Below are 18224 nucleotides of genomic sequence, written 5' to 3'. Positions count from 1 at the left end.
TTATTTGAGCTGTTCTTGCCATAATATGGACTTGGTCTTTTACCAAATAAGGCTTTCTTCTGTATACCACCCCTACCTTGTCACAACACAACAGTTTGGCTCAAATGCATTAAGGAAAGAAATTCCACAAATTAACTTTTAACATGGCTGTTAATTTAAATGTATTCCGCATTCATGAAGCTGGTTGAGAGAATGCCAAGAGTGTGCAAAGCTGTCAAGTGAAAGGTTGCTACTTTGAAGAAGCTCAAATATAAAATATATTTTAATTTGTTCAACACTTTTTTGGTTACTACATAATTCCATATGTTATTTCATAGTTTTAATGTCTTCACTATTATTCTACAATGTAGAAAATAGTAAAAATAAAGAAAAACCCTTGAATGCGTAGGTGTGTCCAAACTTTGAAATGGTACTGTGTGATACATATTATACATACATATAAACTCTGCAAAAAAAGAAACATCCCTATTTCAGGACCCTGTCCTTCAAAGATAATTCGTAAAAATCCAAATAACTTCACAGATCTTCATTATAAAGGGTTTAAACACAGTTTCCCATGCTTGTTCATTGAACCATGAACAATTAATGAACATGCACCTGTGGAACGGTCATTAAGACACCAGCAGCTTACAGACGGTAGGAAATTAAGGTCACAGTTATGAAAACTTAGGACACTAAAGAGGCCTTTTTACTGACTCTGTAAAACACCAACAGAAAGATGCCCAGGGTCCCTGCTCATCTACGTGAACTTGCATGTTGCAAGGAGGCATGAGGACTGCAGATGTGGCCAGGGCAATAAATTGCAATACCCATATTGTGAGATGCCTAAGACAGTGCTACAGGGAGACAGGACGGACCTGTTCTCTGAAGCGGGATCGATTTGGTGGTGGTCTGTCATGGTCTGGGACGGTGTGTCACAGCATTATCGGACTGACCTTGTTGTCATTGCAGGCAATCTCAACGCTGTGCGTTACAGAGGAGACAGCCTCCTCCCTCATGTGGTACCCTGCCTGCAGGCTCATCCCGACATGACCCTCCAGCATGACAATGCCACCAGCTCGTTCTGTGCGTGATTTCCTGCAAGACAGGAATGGTAGTGTTCTGCCATGGCCAGCAAAGAGCCAGGATTTCAATCCCATTAAGCACGTCTGGGACCTGTTGGATCGGAGGGGAGGGCTAGGGCCATTCCCCCCAGAAATGTCCGGGAACTTGCAGGTGCCTTGGTGAAAGAGTGGGGTAACATCTCACAGCAAGAACTGGCAAATCTGGTGCAGTCCATGAGGAGGAGATGCACTGCAGTACTTAATGCAGCTGGTGGCCACACAACAGACTGTTACTTTTGATTTTGACCCCAACCCCCCTTTGTTCAGTGACACATTATTCCATTTCTGTTATTCACATGTCTGTGGAACTTGTTCAGTTTATGTCTCAGTTGTTGAATCTTGTTATGTTCACCTAAATTTTTACACATGTTAAGTTTTCTGACAATAAACAAAGTTGACAGTGAGAGGACTTCTTTTTTTGCTGAGTTTGTTTATATATAACCTTATATCCTCTAATTTGTGTGGATTTCAAACTGTATGTAGACTCACCTAGCTCATGGAGGATCTCCTCACAGAGTATGGCCACAAAGGTGCTGATGCCCTGGAACGTTAAGGCAGTGAATGATGCTCCGATGGCTAGCCCGTCAATGAAGTTATGGAGACCATCACTCAGCATGATCATCCAGACCAGCGTGCCAATGTCAGAATACTCCGTACCCTTTAGCCAATAGCAGCATCCTTTGCTGTCCCCTCCACCCAGGCTCTGAGAGTCCTGTTGGAGAGGAGGAGAGATGTGAGGAATGGAGGGAGGAAGTGGAAGGGTGAGAGAGTGTGAGAAAGTGTGTGTATGACAAAAACTGTATCCCTTCTAGACAAAACCTGATCAGCCTACTCAGTAACACCCACAGAACACAACTCTGTAAAGTTTACACAAATATTAGCGTCTTACTATTAGCTCAAATTGCAGGACTTTGACTGTGGGAAGTCATCCTATTATTTGCTACATTTATTATTTTATTTTATTTAACCTTTATTTACCAAGGCAAGTCAGTTAAGAACAAATTCTTATTTACAATGATGGCCGATATGAGGTTTATTTGATCGAATAGAAGTTTTGTAATGCTTAAATTGTTAAGAGTGTACTGTTACACGTGACATCCCGGCAACTTTGAGAAAAAACACTTATATCGGAGTTATCTCGAGATGGCTATGCATATTCATGTCATGAGGCTAGTAGCATAGATTCTCTCTCGATTGAGTATCCTAGTATGAGTCATAATACCCATAAAACCTACCGTGCAACCATTTTTACACAATTCATTTTTCCGTATGGGATTTTAGAATGACTTGTTATAGACCCCTTTTTGTGTTACAAACATTGCCGCATGAGGGCGATGTATGTAAATAGGTGACAGAAGAAGAAGGAGTTCTTATAGAACGCCAGCAAAAAAAGCCTCTATTTCAAATCAAATCAAAGTTTATTTGTCACGTGTGCCGAATACAACAGGTGTAGACCTTACAGTGAAATGCTTACTTACAGGCTCTAACCAATAGTGCAAAAAAGGCATGAGGTCAACAGTAAAAAGACAGGTTATATACAGTAGCGAGGCTACAAAAGTAGTGAGGCTACAAACAGACACAGGTTAGTCAGGCTGATTGAGGTAGTATGTTCATGTTGATATGGTTAAAGTGACTATGCATATATGATGAACAGAGAGTAGCAGTAGCATAAAAGAGGATTGGCGGGTGGTGGGTGGGACACAATGCAGATAGCCCGGTTAGCCAATGTGCGGGAGCACTGGTTGGTCAGCCCAATTGAGGTAGTATGTTCATGAATGTATAATTAAAGTGACTATGCATATATGATAAACAGAGACTAGCAGCAGCGTAAAAAGAGGAGTTGAGTGGGGGGGGCACACAATGCAAATAGTCCGGGTAGCCATTTGACTACCTGTTCAGGAGTCTTATGGCTTTGGGGGTAAAAAGTGTTGAGCAGCAATTTTCTCCTAGACTTGGCACTCCGGTACCGCTTGCCATGCAGTAGTAGAGAGAACAGTCTGTGGCTGGGGTCTTTGACAATTTTTAGGACCTTCCTCTGACACCGCCTGGTGTAGAGGTCCTGGATGGCAATCATTTTAGCCCCATGATGTACTGGGCCGTACGCACTACCCTCTGTAGGTCCTTGCAGTCAGAGGCCGAGCAATTACCGTACCAGGCAATGATGCTCTCGATGTTGTAGCTGTAGAACATTTTGAGGATCTCATGACTGATGCCAAATCTTTTTAGTTTCCTGAGGGGGAATAGGCTTTGTTGTGCCCTCTTCACTACTGTCTTGGTGTGTTTGGGCCATTGTAGTTTGTTGTTGATGTGGACACCAAGGAACTTGAAGCTCTCACCCTGCTCCACTGCAGGCCCGTCGATGAGAATTGGGGCGTGCTCGGTCCTCCTTTGCCTGTAGTCTACAATCATCTCCTTAGTCTTAGTTACGTTGAGGGATATGTTGTTATTCTGGCACCACCCGGCCAGGTCTCTGACCTCCTCCCAATAGGCTGTCTCGTCTTTGTCGGTGATCAGGCCTAGCACTGTTGTGTCATCGACAAAATTAATAATGGTGTTGGAGTCGTGCCTGGCCATGCAGTCATGGGTGAACAGGGAGTACAGGGGAGGACTGAGCGCGCACCCCTGGGGAGCTTCAGTGTTGAGGATCAGCGTGGCAGATGTGTTGCTACCTACCCTCACCACCTGGGGGCAGCCCATCAGGAAGTCCATGATCCAGTTGCAGAGGGAGGTGTTTAGTCCCAGGATCCTTAGCTTAGTGATGAGCTTTGAGGGTACTATGGTGTTGAACGCTGAGCTGTAGTCAATGAATAGCATTCTCACATAGGTATTCCTTTTGTCCAGGTGGGAAAGGGCCGTGTGGAGTGCAATAGAGATTGCATCATCTGTGGATCTGTTGGGGCAGTATGCAAATTGGAGTGGGTCTAGGGTTTCTGGGATAATGGTGTTGATGTGAGCCGTTACCAACCTTTCAAAGCACTTCATGGCTACGGACGTGCAGTCATTTAGGCAGGTTGCCTTTGTGTTCTTGGGCACAGGGACTATGATGGTCTGCTTGAAACATGTTGGGATTACAGACTCAATCAGGGACATGTTGAAAATGTCAGTGAAGACACCTGCAAGTTGGTCAGCACATGCCAGGAGCACACATCCTGGTAATCCGTCTGGCCCCGCAGCCTTGTGTATGTTGACCTGTTTAAACGTCTTACTCACTTCGGCTACGGAGAGCGTGATCACACAGTCGTTCGGAAGAGTTGATGCTCTCATGCATACGTCAGTGTTGCTTGCCTCGAAGCGAGCATAGAAGTGATTTAGCTCGCCTGGTAAGCTAGTGTCACTGGGCAGCTCGCGGCTGTGCTTCCCTTTGTAGTCTGTAATAGTTTCCAAGCCCTGCCACATCTGATGAGCGTCGGAGCCCGTGTAGTATGATTCAATCTTAGCCCTGTATTGACACTTTGCTTGTTTGATGGTTCGTCACAGGGCATAGCAGGATTTCTTGTAAGCTTCCGGGTTAGAGTCCCGCACCTTGAAAGCGGCAGCTTTAGCTCAGTACGAATGTTGCCTGTAATCCATGGCTTCTGGTTGGGGTATGTGAGTACAGTCACTGTGGGGACGACGTCCTCAATGTACTTATTGATAAAGCCAGTGACTGATGTGGTGTACTCCTCAATGCCATCGGAAGAATCCCGGAGCATGTTCCAGACTGTGATAGCAAAACAGTCCTGTAGTTTAGCATCTGCTTCATCTGACCACTTTTTTATAGACAGAGTCACTGGTGCTTTCTGCTTTAATTTTTGCTTGTAAGCAGGAACCAGGAGGATAGAGTTGTGGTCGGATTTACCAAATGGAGGTTGAGGGAGAGCTTTGTACGCGTCTCTGTGTGTGGAGTACAGGTGATCTAGAATTTTTTTCCCTCTGGTTGCACATTTAACATGTTGTTGGACATTTGGTAGAACTGATTAAAGTTTCCCTATATTTAAGTCTCAGGCCACTAGGAGCGCTGCCTCTGGATGAGTGGTTTCCTGTTTGCTTATTTCCTTATACAGCTGACTGAGTGCGGTCTTAGTGCCAGCATCTGTTTGTGGTGGTAAATAAACAGCCACTAAAAGTATAGCTGACAACTCTCTAGGCAAGTAGTGTGGCCTGCAATTTATCACAATATACTCTACTTCAGGCGAGCAAAATCTAGAGACTTCCTTAGATTTCGTGCACCAGCTGTTGTTTACAAATATGCTCAGACTGCCCCCCCCCCTCGTCTGTGTGCTGTTCTATCTTGTCGGTGGGATCACTAGCTGAATATCCATGTCGTCATTCAGTCACGATTCCGTGAAACATAGGATATTACAGTTTTTGATGTCCCGTTGGTAGGATATTCGTGATCGTACCTCGTCTAGTTTAATGTCCAATGATTACACGTTGGCGAGTAGTATTGATGGTAACGGCAGCTTTCCCACTCGCCTTTTCCGGGTCCTGACCAGGCATCCGGCTCTTTGTCCTCTGTACCTGCGTCGCTTCCTCTTGCAAATAACGTGGATGTCGGCCGTGCCGGTTGTTTGGAGAATGTCTTGTGTGTCTTGTTTGTTGAAGAAAGAATCTTCATCTAATCCGAGGTGAGTGATTGCTGTCCTGATATCCAGAAGCTCTTTTTTGCCTTAAGATACGGTTGCAGAAACATTATGTACAAAACAAGTTACAAATAACGTGAAAAACCCCACATAATTGCACAATTGGTTGAGCGCCCGTAAAATTGCTTCTTTTTCTTCCGGCGCCACTTAGGAACAAAGTACTCTAGGCTAATGAAGGTATACAAATTGCTTACTGGAAAATACTCTTTTAAAAATTAATGAAAGAGGCAAGTGGAAGGGGGAAAAGACAGCACTGCTCTGAGACAAGCATGGGGACTGGTCTTGATAAATCGATTCGATTTTTATTTTCACTAAATCTCCGTTTCGGTATTGGTTAGGCTACAATTAGGGTGTGGAAATGTTATGCTTTTTGTACTGTAGCCTACTACCGACCTTCACGTTTTACAGCGCCAACCCTGAGGGTTTAGTTTTTCTTGGTTTTTAAACACCTGTAGTTTCTTCCTGTAGTCCGTGATTGACTGTAGACCCTGCCACATGCCTCTTGTGTCTGAGCCGTTGAATTGGGATTCTACTTTGGCTCTGTACTGACGCTTAGCTTGTTTGATAGCCTTACGGAGGGAATAGCTGCATGTTTGTATTCAGTCATGTTACCAGACACCTTGCCCTGATTGAAAGCAGTGGTTCGCGCTTTCAGTTTCACGCGAATGCTGCCATCAATCCAAGGTTTCTGGTTAGGGAATGTTTTAATCGTTGCTATGGGAACGCACGTTCTAATGAACTCGCACACCGAATCAGCGTATTCGTCAATGTTGTTATCTGACGCAATACGAAACATGTCCCAGTCCACGTGATGGAAGCAGTCTTGGAGTGTGGAGTCAGCTTGGTCGGACCAGCGTTGGACAGACCTCAGCGTGGGAGCTTCTTTTTTTAGCTTTTGTCTGTAGGCAGGTATCAGCAAAATGGAGTCGTGGTCAGCTTTTCCGAAAGGGGGGCGGGGCAGGGCCTTATATGCGTCGCGGAAGTTAGTGTAACAGTGATCCAAGGTTTTTCCGCCCCTGGTTGCGCAATCGATATGCTGATAAAATTTAGGGAGTCTTGTTTTCAGATTAGCCTTGTTAAAATTCCCAACAACAATGAATGCAGCCTCCGGATAAATGGTTTCCAGTTTGCAAAGAGTTAAATAAAGGTCGTTCAGAGCCATCGATGTGTCTGCTCATCCGGTTCCGGGTTGGAGCGAGCGGTCGCATCTACACTTCGGTCCGCAGGTAGTATAACTTTTCATTACATTTTCATTACATTTCATTATAGTACAACGGTTTGATTTGTCTAATCTTAGCAATTTCTTCTTAGCTAGCTACATAGCCGTCTTTGTATCAAAGATAATTGCGTAATTATCGTATTTCGTCGTCCTAACGTAGTCTACACTGCTATCTGCCCAGCAGCTAGCTAACGTCCACTAGCACTGTAGAAACTATTACACTCAACTGAACGACTCGATTAGTGTAGTGTTAGCTAGCTACATAGTTGTCTTTGCTGTCTTCGTATCCAAGATAATTGTGTAGTTTAGAGCGTGTAGACTTAGAGTGATTATCTTAATTTACAGAGGTTAGCTAGCCAGCTATTTGTCGTCCTTAACGTAGGAGATACTGCGAGCTAGCTAGCCAACAGCTAGCCAACGTCTACCGAATTGAACCTAGCAACCCGGCCAACATTCCGCTTCGCTCCACAGGTAGTATCACATTTTCATTTCACTTCATTACAGTACAACTGTTTGATTTGTTTGATCGTAGCTAGCTAGCTACATAGCCGTCTTTGTATCTAAGACAATTGTGTAGTCTAGAGCGATTTTCTAGGTTAGCTAGCCAGCTATTGTCGTTCTTTTAACGTAACGTTACGTAATCAACACTGTTAGCTAGCCAGCTAGCCCCCGAATAGCAGCACTGTAGAAACTATTACACTCGACGGAACGACTTGATTAGTGTAGTGTCAACAACGCAGCCACTCCCAGCTAGCCTACTCCAGCAGTACTGTATCATTTCAATCATTTTAGTCAATAAGATTCTTGCTACGTAAGCTTAACTTTCTGAACATTAGAGACGTGTAGTCCACTTGTCATTCCAATCTCCTTTGCATTAGCGTAGCCTCTTCTGTAGCCTGTCAACTATGTGTCTATCTATCCCTGTTCTCTCCTCTCTGCACAGACCATACAAACGATCCACACCGCGTGGCCGCGGCCACCCTAATCTGGTGGTCCCAGCGCGCACGACCCACGTGGAGTTCCAGGTCTCCGGTAGCCTCTGGAACTGCCGATCTGCGGCCAACAAGGCAGAGTTCATCTCAGCCTATGCCTCCCTCCAGTCCCTCGACTTCTTGGCACTGACGGAAACATGGATCACCACAGATAACACTGCTACTCCTACTGCCCTCTCTTCGTCCGCCCACGTGTTCTCGCACACCCCGAGAGCTTCTGGTCAGCGGGGTGGTGGCACCGGGATCCTCATCTCTCCCAAGTGGTCATTCTCTCTTTCTCCCCTTACCCATCTGTCTATCGCCTCCTTTGAATTCCATGCTGTCACAGTTACCAGCCCTTTCAAGCTTAACATCCTTATCATTTATCGCCCTCCAGGTTCCCTCGGAGAGTTCATCAATGAGCTTGATGCCTTGATAAGCTCCTTTCCTGAGGACGGCTCACCTCTCTCACAGTCCTGGGCGACTTTAACCTCCCCACGTCTACCTTTGACTCATTCCTCTCTGCCTCCTTCTTTCCACTCCTCTCCTCTTTTGACCTCACCCTCTCACCTTCCCCCCCTACTCACAAGGCAGGCAATACGCTCGACCTCATCTTTACTAGATGCTGTTCTTCCACTAACCTCATTGCAACTCCCCTCCAAGTCTCCGACCACTACCTTGTATCCTTTTCCCACTCGCTCTCATCCAACACTTCCCACACTGCCCCTACTCGGATGGTATCGCGCCGTCCCAACCTTCGCTCTCTCTCTCCCGCTACTCTCTCCTCTTCCATCCTATCATCTCTTCCCTCTGCTCATACCTTCTCCAACCTATCTCCTGATTCTGCCTCCTCAACCCTCTCTTCCCTTTCTGCATCCTTTGACTCTCTATGTCCCCTATCCTCCAGGCCGGCTCGGTCCTCCCCTCCCGCTCCGTGGCTCGACGACTCATTGCGAGCTCACAGAACAGAGCTCCGGGCAGTCGAGCGGAAATGGAGGAAAACTCGCCTCCCTGCGGACCTGGCATCCTTTCACTCCCTCCTCTCTACATTTTCCTCCTCTGTCTCTGCTGCTAAAGCCACTTTCTACCACTCTAAATTCCAAGCATCTGCCTCTAACCCTAGGAAGCTCTTTGCCACCTTCTCCTCCCTCCTGAATCCTCCTCCCCCTCCCCCCTCCTCCCTCTCTGCAGATGACTTCGTCAACCATTTTGAAAAGAAGGTCGACGACATCCGATCCTCGTTTGCTAAGTCAAACGACACCGCTGGTTCTGCTCACACTGCCCTACCCTGTGCTCTGACCTCTTTCTCCCCTCTCTCTCCAGATGAAATCTCGCTTCTTGTGACGGCCGGCCGCCCAACAACCTGCCCGCTTGACCCTATCCCCTCCTCTCTTCTCCAGACCATTTCCGGAGACCTTCTCCCTTACCTCACCTCGCTCATCAACTCATCCCTGACCGCTGGCTACGTCCCTTCCGTCTTCAAGAGAGCGAGAGTTGCACCCCTTCTGAAAAAACCTACACTCGATCCCTCCGATGTCAACAACTACAGACCAGTATCCCTTCTTTCGTTTCTCTCCAAAACTCTTGAACGTGCCGTCCTTGGCCAGCTCTCCCGCTATCTCTCTCAGAATGACCTTCTTGATCCAAATCAGTCAGGTTTCAAGACTAGTCATTCAACTGAGACTGCTCTTCTCTGTATCACGGAGGCGCTCCGCACTGCTAAAGCTAACTCTCTCTCCTCTGCTCTCATCCTTCTAGACCTATCGGCTGCCTTCGATACTGTGAACCATCAGATCCTCCTCTCCACCCTCTCCGAGTTGGGCATCTCCGGTGCGGCCCACGCTTGGATTGCGTCCTACCTGACAGGTCGCTCCTACCAGGTGGCGTGGCGAGAATCTGTCTCCTCGCCACGCGCTCTCACCACTGGTGTCCCCCAGGGCTCTGTTCTAGGCCCTCTCCTATTCTCGCTATACACCAAGTCACTTGGCTCTGTCATAACCTCACATGGTCTCTCCTATCATTGCTATGCAGACGACACACAATTAATCTTCTCCTTTCCCCCTTCTGATGACCAGGTGGCGAATCGCATCTCTGCATGTCTGGCAGACATATCAGTGTGGATGACGGATCACCACCTCAAGCTGAACCTCGGCAAGACGGAGCTGCTCTTCCTCCCGGGGAAGGACTGCCCGTTCCATGATCTCGCCATCACGGTTGACAACTCCATTGTGTCCTCCTCCCAGAGCGCTAAGAACCTTGGCGTGATCCTGGACAACACCCTGTCGTTCTCAACCAACATCATGGCGGTGGCCCGTTCCTGTAGGTTCATGCTCTACAACATCCGCAGAGTACGACCCTGCCTCACACAGGAAGCGGCGCAGGTCCTAATCCAGGCACTTGTCATCTCCCGCCTGGATTACTGCAACTCGCTGTTGGCTGGGCTCCCTGCCTGTGCCATTAAACCCCTACAACTCATCCAGAACGCCGCAGCCCGTCTGGTGTTCAACCTTCCCAAGTTCTCTCACGTCACCCCGTTCCTCCGCTCTCTCCACTGGCTTCCAGTTGAAGCTCGCATCCGCTACAAGACCATGGTGCTTGCCTACGGAGCTGTGAGGGGAACGGCACCGCAGTACCTCCAGGCTCTGATCAGGCCCTACACCCAAACAAGGGCACTGCGTTCATCCACCTCTGGCCTGCTCGCCTCCCTACCACTGAGGAAGTACAGTTCCCGCTCAGCCCAGTCAAAACTGTTCGCTGCTCTGGCCCCCCAATGGTGGAACAAACTCCCTCACGACGCCAGGACAGCGGAGTCAATCACCACCTTCCGGAGACACCTGAAACCCCACCTCTTCAAGGAATACCTAGGATAGGATAAGTAATCCTTCTCACCCCCCCCCCCTTAAATGATTTAGATGCACTATTGTAAAGGGGCTGTTCCACTGGATGTCAGAAGGTGAATTCACCAATTGTTAAGTCGCTCGAGCGTCTGCTAAATGACTTAAATGTAAATGTATGTAAATGCTTGGGGGGGGGATATATACGGCTGTGATTATAATCTAAGAGAATTCTCTTGGTAGATAATGCGGTCTACATTTGATTGTGAGGAATTCTAAATCAGGTGAACAGAAGGATTTGAGTTCCTGTATGTTTCTTTCATCGCACCATGCCTCGTTAGCCATAAGGCATACACCCACACCCCTCTTCTTACCAGAAAGGTGTTTGTTTCTGATGGGAAATGATGTAAATATATCACTAGCCACTTTAAACAATGCATACGTATATACTGTACTCCATATCATCGACTGCATCCTTATGTAATACATGTATCACTAGCCACTTTAACTATGCCACTTTGTTTACATACTCATCTCATATGTATATACTGTACTCGATACCATCTATTGTATCTTGCCTATGCTGCTCTATACCATCACTCATTCATATATCCTTATGTACATATTCTTTATCCCCTTACACTTGTGTGTATAAGACAGTAGTTTAGGAATTGTTAGTTAGATTACTTGTTGGTTATTACTGCATTGTCGGAACTAGAAGCACAAGCATTTCGCTACACTCGCATTAACATCTGCTAACCATGTGTATGTGACAAATAAATTTGATTTGATTTGATTTGAATATTAATCAAATGAATTAAGAGAAATTTCTTAATCAATCCCATATACTATGTTCTTACATAAAAAGGTTTTAAATTCTCTAGTACAGCCAATATTGAAGAGATGTCAAATGCTTCTCAAAAATGCCCTCTGGTGGTCAAACTAGCATTATTGGCAACAATGGCTGACAAGTAAATAACTACAATTTGTGCTGCTGTATGACGCAACTTTTAAAGGAACAGCCACTGTAGTAAGGTGTTCCCATACTGGTAAGTAAGGCACACTGTATATTACGCCAAGCGTGTTACCTGTAGGATGTGATTGCATTGAAGGTTGACCGCCTACTCTGTGTGTGCATTAACTACAGGGGGGGAGATGTTCGAGATGCTCCTTGTGCTCATTCGTTGGCTCTGGTTCGTTTCGATCAGGTAAGTGTTCATTCTCAGGTTGACTTTGTTCTTCCATTACAGGTACTGGAGCTGTATCAGGTAGGTACTCATTTGCAGGTTGTCTTTCCTCTTCCGTTATAAGTACTTGGACTAAATCCCTTTATATCATGGGAGGTCTTGCAGATACCTGGTTTGAAGTTCATTGTTCTGTCCTAGTCAGACGGTTCCTTAGCCAATAGCCTCCTGTTCATTCATCATCCAAGTCAGATGTGTCCCCATTGTGAGTGTGTTCTTCCACATCACTGACTCTTGACTGTCTGTTTCTCTGCACTTCTTTGGTGCTGGTTAAGGAGCGGTGGTGGAGGTTCAACCGGTAAGTAATTCACAAGTAGTAACAAATTTCGGTGCAGTGTTCTGGTTTTATGCCTGTCTCCAACCTCGGAATGAACTATGTCTACCAGGTTGTCTGCAAACTGTTCCTTCCTTCCCAGTATGATTTTAGCTTCCCGGGCCCTCTCGGCTCACTGAGGTGCCTAACCAGAACTCGGTCTCCAGGTTACAGAACTGCCCCTTTCATCTTCCGGTCTCTCTCTCCCAAAAAGCCAAACAACAAGTCCACTGGAAGGTGTGGTTGATGACCGCAGAGCAGATAGTAGGGTGAGTAACCAATGGACTCATGCCGGGTGAAGTTGAATGCGTGTACAATTTATGGAAGATGGTCCTTCCATCTCTACTTCTCTTTGTCTGCAAGCGTTCGCAACATCTGTAGCAAGATGCGGTTAAATCTCTCAGCTGGCTCTCAATCTCTTATCTTGGGGATGGTATGGTGATGTTCTGGAATGGCCAACCCCTGACAGCTGCTGGAACAGTACATTTTCAAACTTCCGACCCTGATCATGATGCAGTTTCAAGGGGTATCCAAATCGGGGTAGGAAGTCATTAAAGGTACACTCTGCTGCAGTCCGTCTGGACTTGTTCTTTGTCTGGTAAGCTTGAGCAAATCTTGTAAATTAATGATCAACCACCACCAGGATGTACTCAGTACTTCCTTGGCTGGTCTCCAGATGTAAGTAATCCATACAGACGAGCTCCAGGGGTGAGCTAGATATGATGCTACCCATAGGTGCTCGCACATGCATGACAGGTTTATTCAGCTTTATGTACTGACATTTCCTTGTGACATAGTTCTCGATATATGGCCAGTAGAACCTCTCGCAAGGTGGAGTACTCTTTTGCTACCAATGTGTCCCATGTCATCATGGAGATGTTTAAGGGCTACCGGTCTGTACCTTACAGGAAGGACGAGCTGTTGGTCCGTCTATATAGGAGCCCATTCTCCAGGTGCAGTTTTCTCCACTCATAGAATATCTTCCTTGTGACCCAGTTCACCACTTTTCTCATTTCATCAGTAACTACTGTAGCAGTCTCCTCAAGCTTTACAATCTCTCCAATGGCTGGATCTTCACACGGTGCTTTCACCAGCTCGTCATGACCTATCATTGGCAGAAGTGCACTGGGCTGATGACTGGAGTCTACAGAGGAGATGTGGTGGGCAGTGATCCAGGCCACATCCTTCCTCTGGGCCGCTTGGCTCCCTTTCCTCTATGCACGCACAAAGTCCTGTGACAGGTCCTCAGTGCATTCTGTCACATATTGATTGATATCCATGGGAGATACAAGACAATGTATCCGCATCTATATTTATTTTTCCAGGCCTGTACTTAATGTTGAACCGGAAATCTGACAGTTCTCCAACCCAGCAGTGGCCGACAGCATTAAGCTTTGCGGTGCTCATGACGTAGGTTAGTGGGTTGTTATCTGTATAAATGGTGAAGTACGGGGTGTAGCATAGGTAGTCCCTAAACTTTTCACACACTGCCCATTTTAGAGCAAGGAACTCAAGCTTTCTGCTGTGCAAATTGTAGTTCCTCTCAGCTGGTGTTAATTTTCTTGATCTATACCCGATTACTCTCAACTTCCCATCCTGCTGTTGATAAAGGATGGCTCCGAGTCCCTTCTTTGAAGTGTCGGTATGCAGTACTAGTGATAAATCAAAGTTAGTGTATGCCAACGAAGGTGGGTTCACAAGCATGTCAACGAGGCGTTCAAGGGTGCTCTGGTGTTTGCCTGTCCAGTCCACAAGAGTCCTGGAGGACAGCTGAGGGCCTTTGGTCTTTATTCTGCACGGCTGGCCTTGTGGCATTCCAGATTTCACTTGGAGCAGCTCATAGAGTGGCTTGGCTATTTGATAAAAGTCCTGGACGTACAATCTGTAGTAGCTGAGGAAACCAAGAATCTTCCTGACGTCACCCACTGTCTGTGGTGTCATGGTTTTCAGGGACAGCACAGCTTTCAGGTCCTTAGGGTCAATCCTCACCCCTTCGGCCGACACAAGGCGCTTCACGTACCGGACCTCTCGGCGGAAGAGGTCGCACTTTTCTGTCTGGAGTTTTACTCCATGACGTTGGAGAGCCTTGAGGACTTTGCGGATTCCATCCACATGCTTGTCAAAGGACTTTGCATAGCAAAGACCATCGTCCAGGTATGGTATACAGCATTCGTCCCTGAGGGAGCTCAGCATCTCCTCCATGCTCCTCCGGATTGTTGAGGGTGCATTGGAGAGTCCAAACGGAATTCTCACCCATTCATAGAGTCCCCAGGGGGTGATGAAGACAGTGAGATGTTGGGAACCCTCTGCTATGACACCTTGATGGTAGGCTTTACCCTTGTCTAAGATGCTGAACCAGGAGTAGCCACCAAGGATATCTGTCAGGTCTTGGATTCTGGGTAATGGGTGCCTGTCAGGTACCGTCTTCTGATTTATCAGGCAGTAGGCAATACAGAGGTGCATTGGTCCATGCTTTTTACATACACAACAGTAGCGGAGTAAGGAGACTTAGGTTTCACTATCCACCCCTTTATCAGAAGATCCTGAATGTTTTATTTTTTATTTTATTGAACCTTTATTTTAACTAGGCAAGTCAGTTAAGAACATCCCTTTTTACAATGATGGCCTACCCCGGCCAAACACGGATGGCGCTGAGCCAATTGTGATACAGCCTGGATTTGAACCAGGGCCTGTCGTGATGCCTCTTGCACGGAGATGCAGTGACTTAGACCGATGCACCACTCAGGAGTCCACTAACTTCTTGAAACAACGGCTTCAGGACTGACAAGTACGCTCTCTGCACAGGAATGTCATCTTTGAGGTTGAGTGACATTTGCCGGCTTGGAATACATCCAAGGCCATTGGTGTCTCGAGCAAAGACTGATGACTGCTTGACTGATGTCAACTGGCGGGTGCCACAGTGATGGGTTTCCATTAGCTCGTGGGGTGGTAACGCTGTTGACCTTCACATTGAACTCTGATTTACTGGATGAGTCTGTTTCATCCACCTTCTGGAAGGGCTGAATACTGCCCAGACCTGTCTTTCGTGGCAGGATGATGTTGTGTTTTGTGTTGTTGCCTACCTGTCCTGGATTTCTAGCAAACCTTCACCCATATCCAGTTGCTGTAGCGGCATACTGTTTTCATCTGGCTCAAACAACACTGGGGCATCGGATTGGTCCATACTAAGCGGGACTCTACACTTAACCCAAGCTACCTAGCCAGAGGCGATGACAGAGAAATACAGTAGACGGCACACGTCAAACATGTGATTTATGACCCTATGTCATGGGCATCCTGTCAGGACATCCTGGCGGGAAGTTATCACGTGCTCTAGGGAGTGCCCATATATGGGCGTCCTTTCAGGACATCCTGTCGTCCGTTCTCACGCCTTAGAGTGAGTGTTAATTTATGCATATATTTCATCTGTTCCTTTGAAGTTGTCATGATGACTGATGTGTAGGGACCTCGTTGAATTGGTTGAAATTTTTTGGGAGGTTTTGGAGGTTCTGATATCATTTGCAATAAAAATCACGGTCCTTATCCTTATTCACCCACATGGAAGTCCATTCTTTCTTTGTATTTTCATCCTGTGAAATATTCTTCCTGGGGAGTCAGGGGAACCTTCCCAACGGGTTTCGTTGCCCGTGAACAAGCTATACCCCTTTGTGATAACTCTCAGTTCGGGACACACCTTGCGAAGAACCTGCCAGTCTTCAAGCCTGTAGTCCACTCCTAAAGTTCGGTCTGTATTTTCTTCTCCTTCGGCTACGGTATAGAGTTTCACTCTACAGGCCGAGTAAATCAAACAGATAACCCCATTGCTGTCCATTAGACATCATCACTTGATCTTTGAGCACAGTTGCGGGCGGTATTTGGATTCTATACATATTTAGAAACTGCTTTTTTGGTGCATCGTATATTGATGCTTTATACTCTGACCTTTCTCTATGTTTCAACCGAGGTCCTGCTTCCGTTGTTACGGTCATCACGGCTGTGTCACTGATCACAAAACCATGTTTAATTTCTTTAGTGGTTTGTCGTGGGCGCTTGTGGTGTTTTGGGGCTTATTTATAATGCGTCTGCCCCCAATAACCCCGGACATTCCTGTTTCATAGACAACAGCCCTAAGGTCCCTAAAACATGGTGGGGGTCATACTCTTTGAAATGTTCAAACACATCCCCCAGTTCAACAAGGTCCCGACACATCAATCATCATGACAACTTCAAAGGAACAGATGAAATATATGCATAAATTAACACTCACTCTAAGGCGTGAGAACGGACGACAGGATGTCCTGACAGGATGCCCATATATGGGCACTCCCTAGAGCACGTGATAACTTCCCGCCAGGAAGTCCTGACAGGATGCCCATATATGGGCATACACACGTGACCCATGACATAGGGTCATAAATCAGTGCTGTCTACTGTATTCTCTCTCTGGGGGAGACTGGAAGTTCAATTAAAAACTTTATTATTGAATGACTAGCCTTCAACAGGGTGCTTCCGCTTCAAACTGAACAGTTTCTCATACATACTCGTAAAAGACAAACATTTATCACATCCTGCACAGGGTTTTGTTGTCAACCAAAATTATCATTATGACGGTTTTCAGACAGCATGATGATTTGATCAGACACTGGCTTCCTAAAAATACTGCTTTATGGCAGTGATAGATGTTTAGGCTTGTATAAGGGTTCTGTGAAAGTCTCTCTCCAAAGTGATATTACACAAACTGCAATTTCACAGTGTCGTGTTGGTAGAGAAACCACCAAAAGACGGTGATGGACAGCTACGCTTTTCTCTTCCTCTCTCTCTCTGACCACTGCTTTTCTAAATGCATGGAGATCCAAACACTGATTTAAGGCTTAGTTATTTTTTATTTTTTAAGAGAACCTACCAGTAAATTAAATTGGCATACACAGCATAGTCATGTCGATGGTTTATAGGAACAAGTTAATCGACACACAGACACACACACACACACACACACACACACACACACACACACACACACACACACACACACACACACACACACACACACACACACACACACACACACACACACACACACACACACACACGCCCACCCTCCTCCCCCACAACACGTAGGGTCAACAGAAGTTTTTTTTTAAAGCTCACGTACAGGTCAGATCCCAGGCGAGAGATGGGGGAGTTTGCACTGGGGGAGTTTGCAATGGGGGATGTTGTCCATTTCCACTGAAACGACTCAAATGAAATACTTCTAGGAAAACAATAACGTTGAGCGTGCAATACTTGCTTTATTCAAGTAAAAAGACAAACAGTACTAGATCAAGGCAAAAGAGAGAAAAATACTGAGGTGAAACGTTGCAAGAGGCTTCTCTACAGTCCCTGGTCAAATCCCAGGCCGTATCACATTCGGCTGTGATTGGGAGTCCCATAGGGCGGCACACAATTGGCTCAGCGTCGTCCAGGTTTGGCTGGTGTAGGCCGTCATTGTAAATAAGAATTTGTTCTTAACTGACTTGCCTAGTTTAATAAAAAAAGTGAAAGCTCTTCACCTGAAACAGTTACAGTTACATCCTACCTGACTATACGTCTGTCAAAGTCTGCAGACTGAAAATGGTCAACCTTCACCATTACGGGTTTCTGTGCTGGTGCTTCAGTCCTGGAGGTTTAATAGAATAGAATATAATTTGTTTATTTTTCCCAGAAGGAACTTGGACAGGAGTAGATTATGTAACTGCAGCCATGTCATTTGAGATGACAAGGGTAATGAATAAACTCTTATGCAGCTTCATATTAGCTGACATTATTCTACAACAATTATATATATATATATAGTTGAAGTTGTAAGTTTACATACTCTTAGGTTGGAGTCATTAAAACTCATTTTTCAACCACTCCACAAGTTTCTTGTTAACGAACTA

At 46.1% G+C, this 18224-nt stretch overlaps 1 protein-coding gene across 1 annotated transcript in view; it reads left to right on the top strand.

The window, feature by feature from the left end:
• Positions 1 to 11281: 11281 nt before the first annotated feature.
• LOC135545663 (protein prenyltransferase alpha subunit repeat-containing protein 1-like) overlaps positions 11282 to 18224 on the top strand; it is a 91531-nt gene continuing 84588 nt past the window's right edge. The window contains exons 1-3 of the mRNA XM_064973448.1: positions 11282 to 11957; positions 12269 to 12291; positions 12410 to 12575. Of these exons, the coding sequence (XP_064829520.1) occupies positions 12553 to 12575 (23 nt within the window). The 5' untranslated portion in view covers positions 11282 to 11957; positions 12269 to 12291; positions 12410 to 12552. The remainder of the gene's footprint in view (positions 11958 to 12268; positions 12292 to 12409; positions 12576 to 18224) is intronic.

Source organism: Oncorhynchus masou, chromosome 1 (genome assembly GCF_036934945.1).
Source record: "Oncorhynchus masou masou isolate Uvic2021 chromosome 1, UVic_Omas_1.1, whole genome shotgun sequence".
Taxonomy (NCBI): domain Eukaryota; kingdom Metazoa; phylum Chordata; class Actinopteri; order Salmoniformes; family Salmonidae; genus Oncorhynchus; species Oncorhynchus masou.
This window is presented reverse-complemented; position numbering and strand designations above follow the sequence as displayed.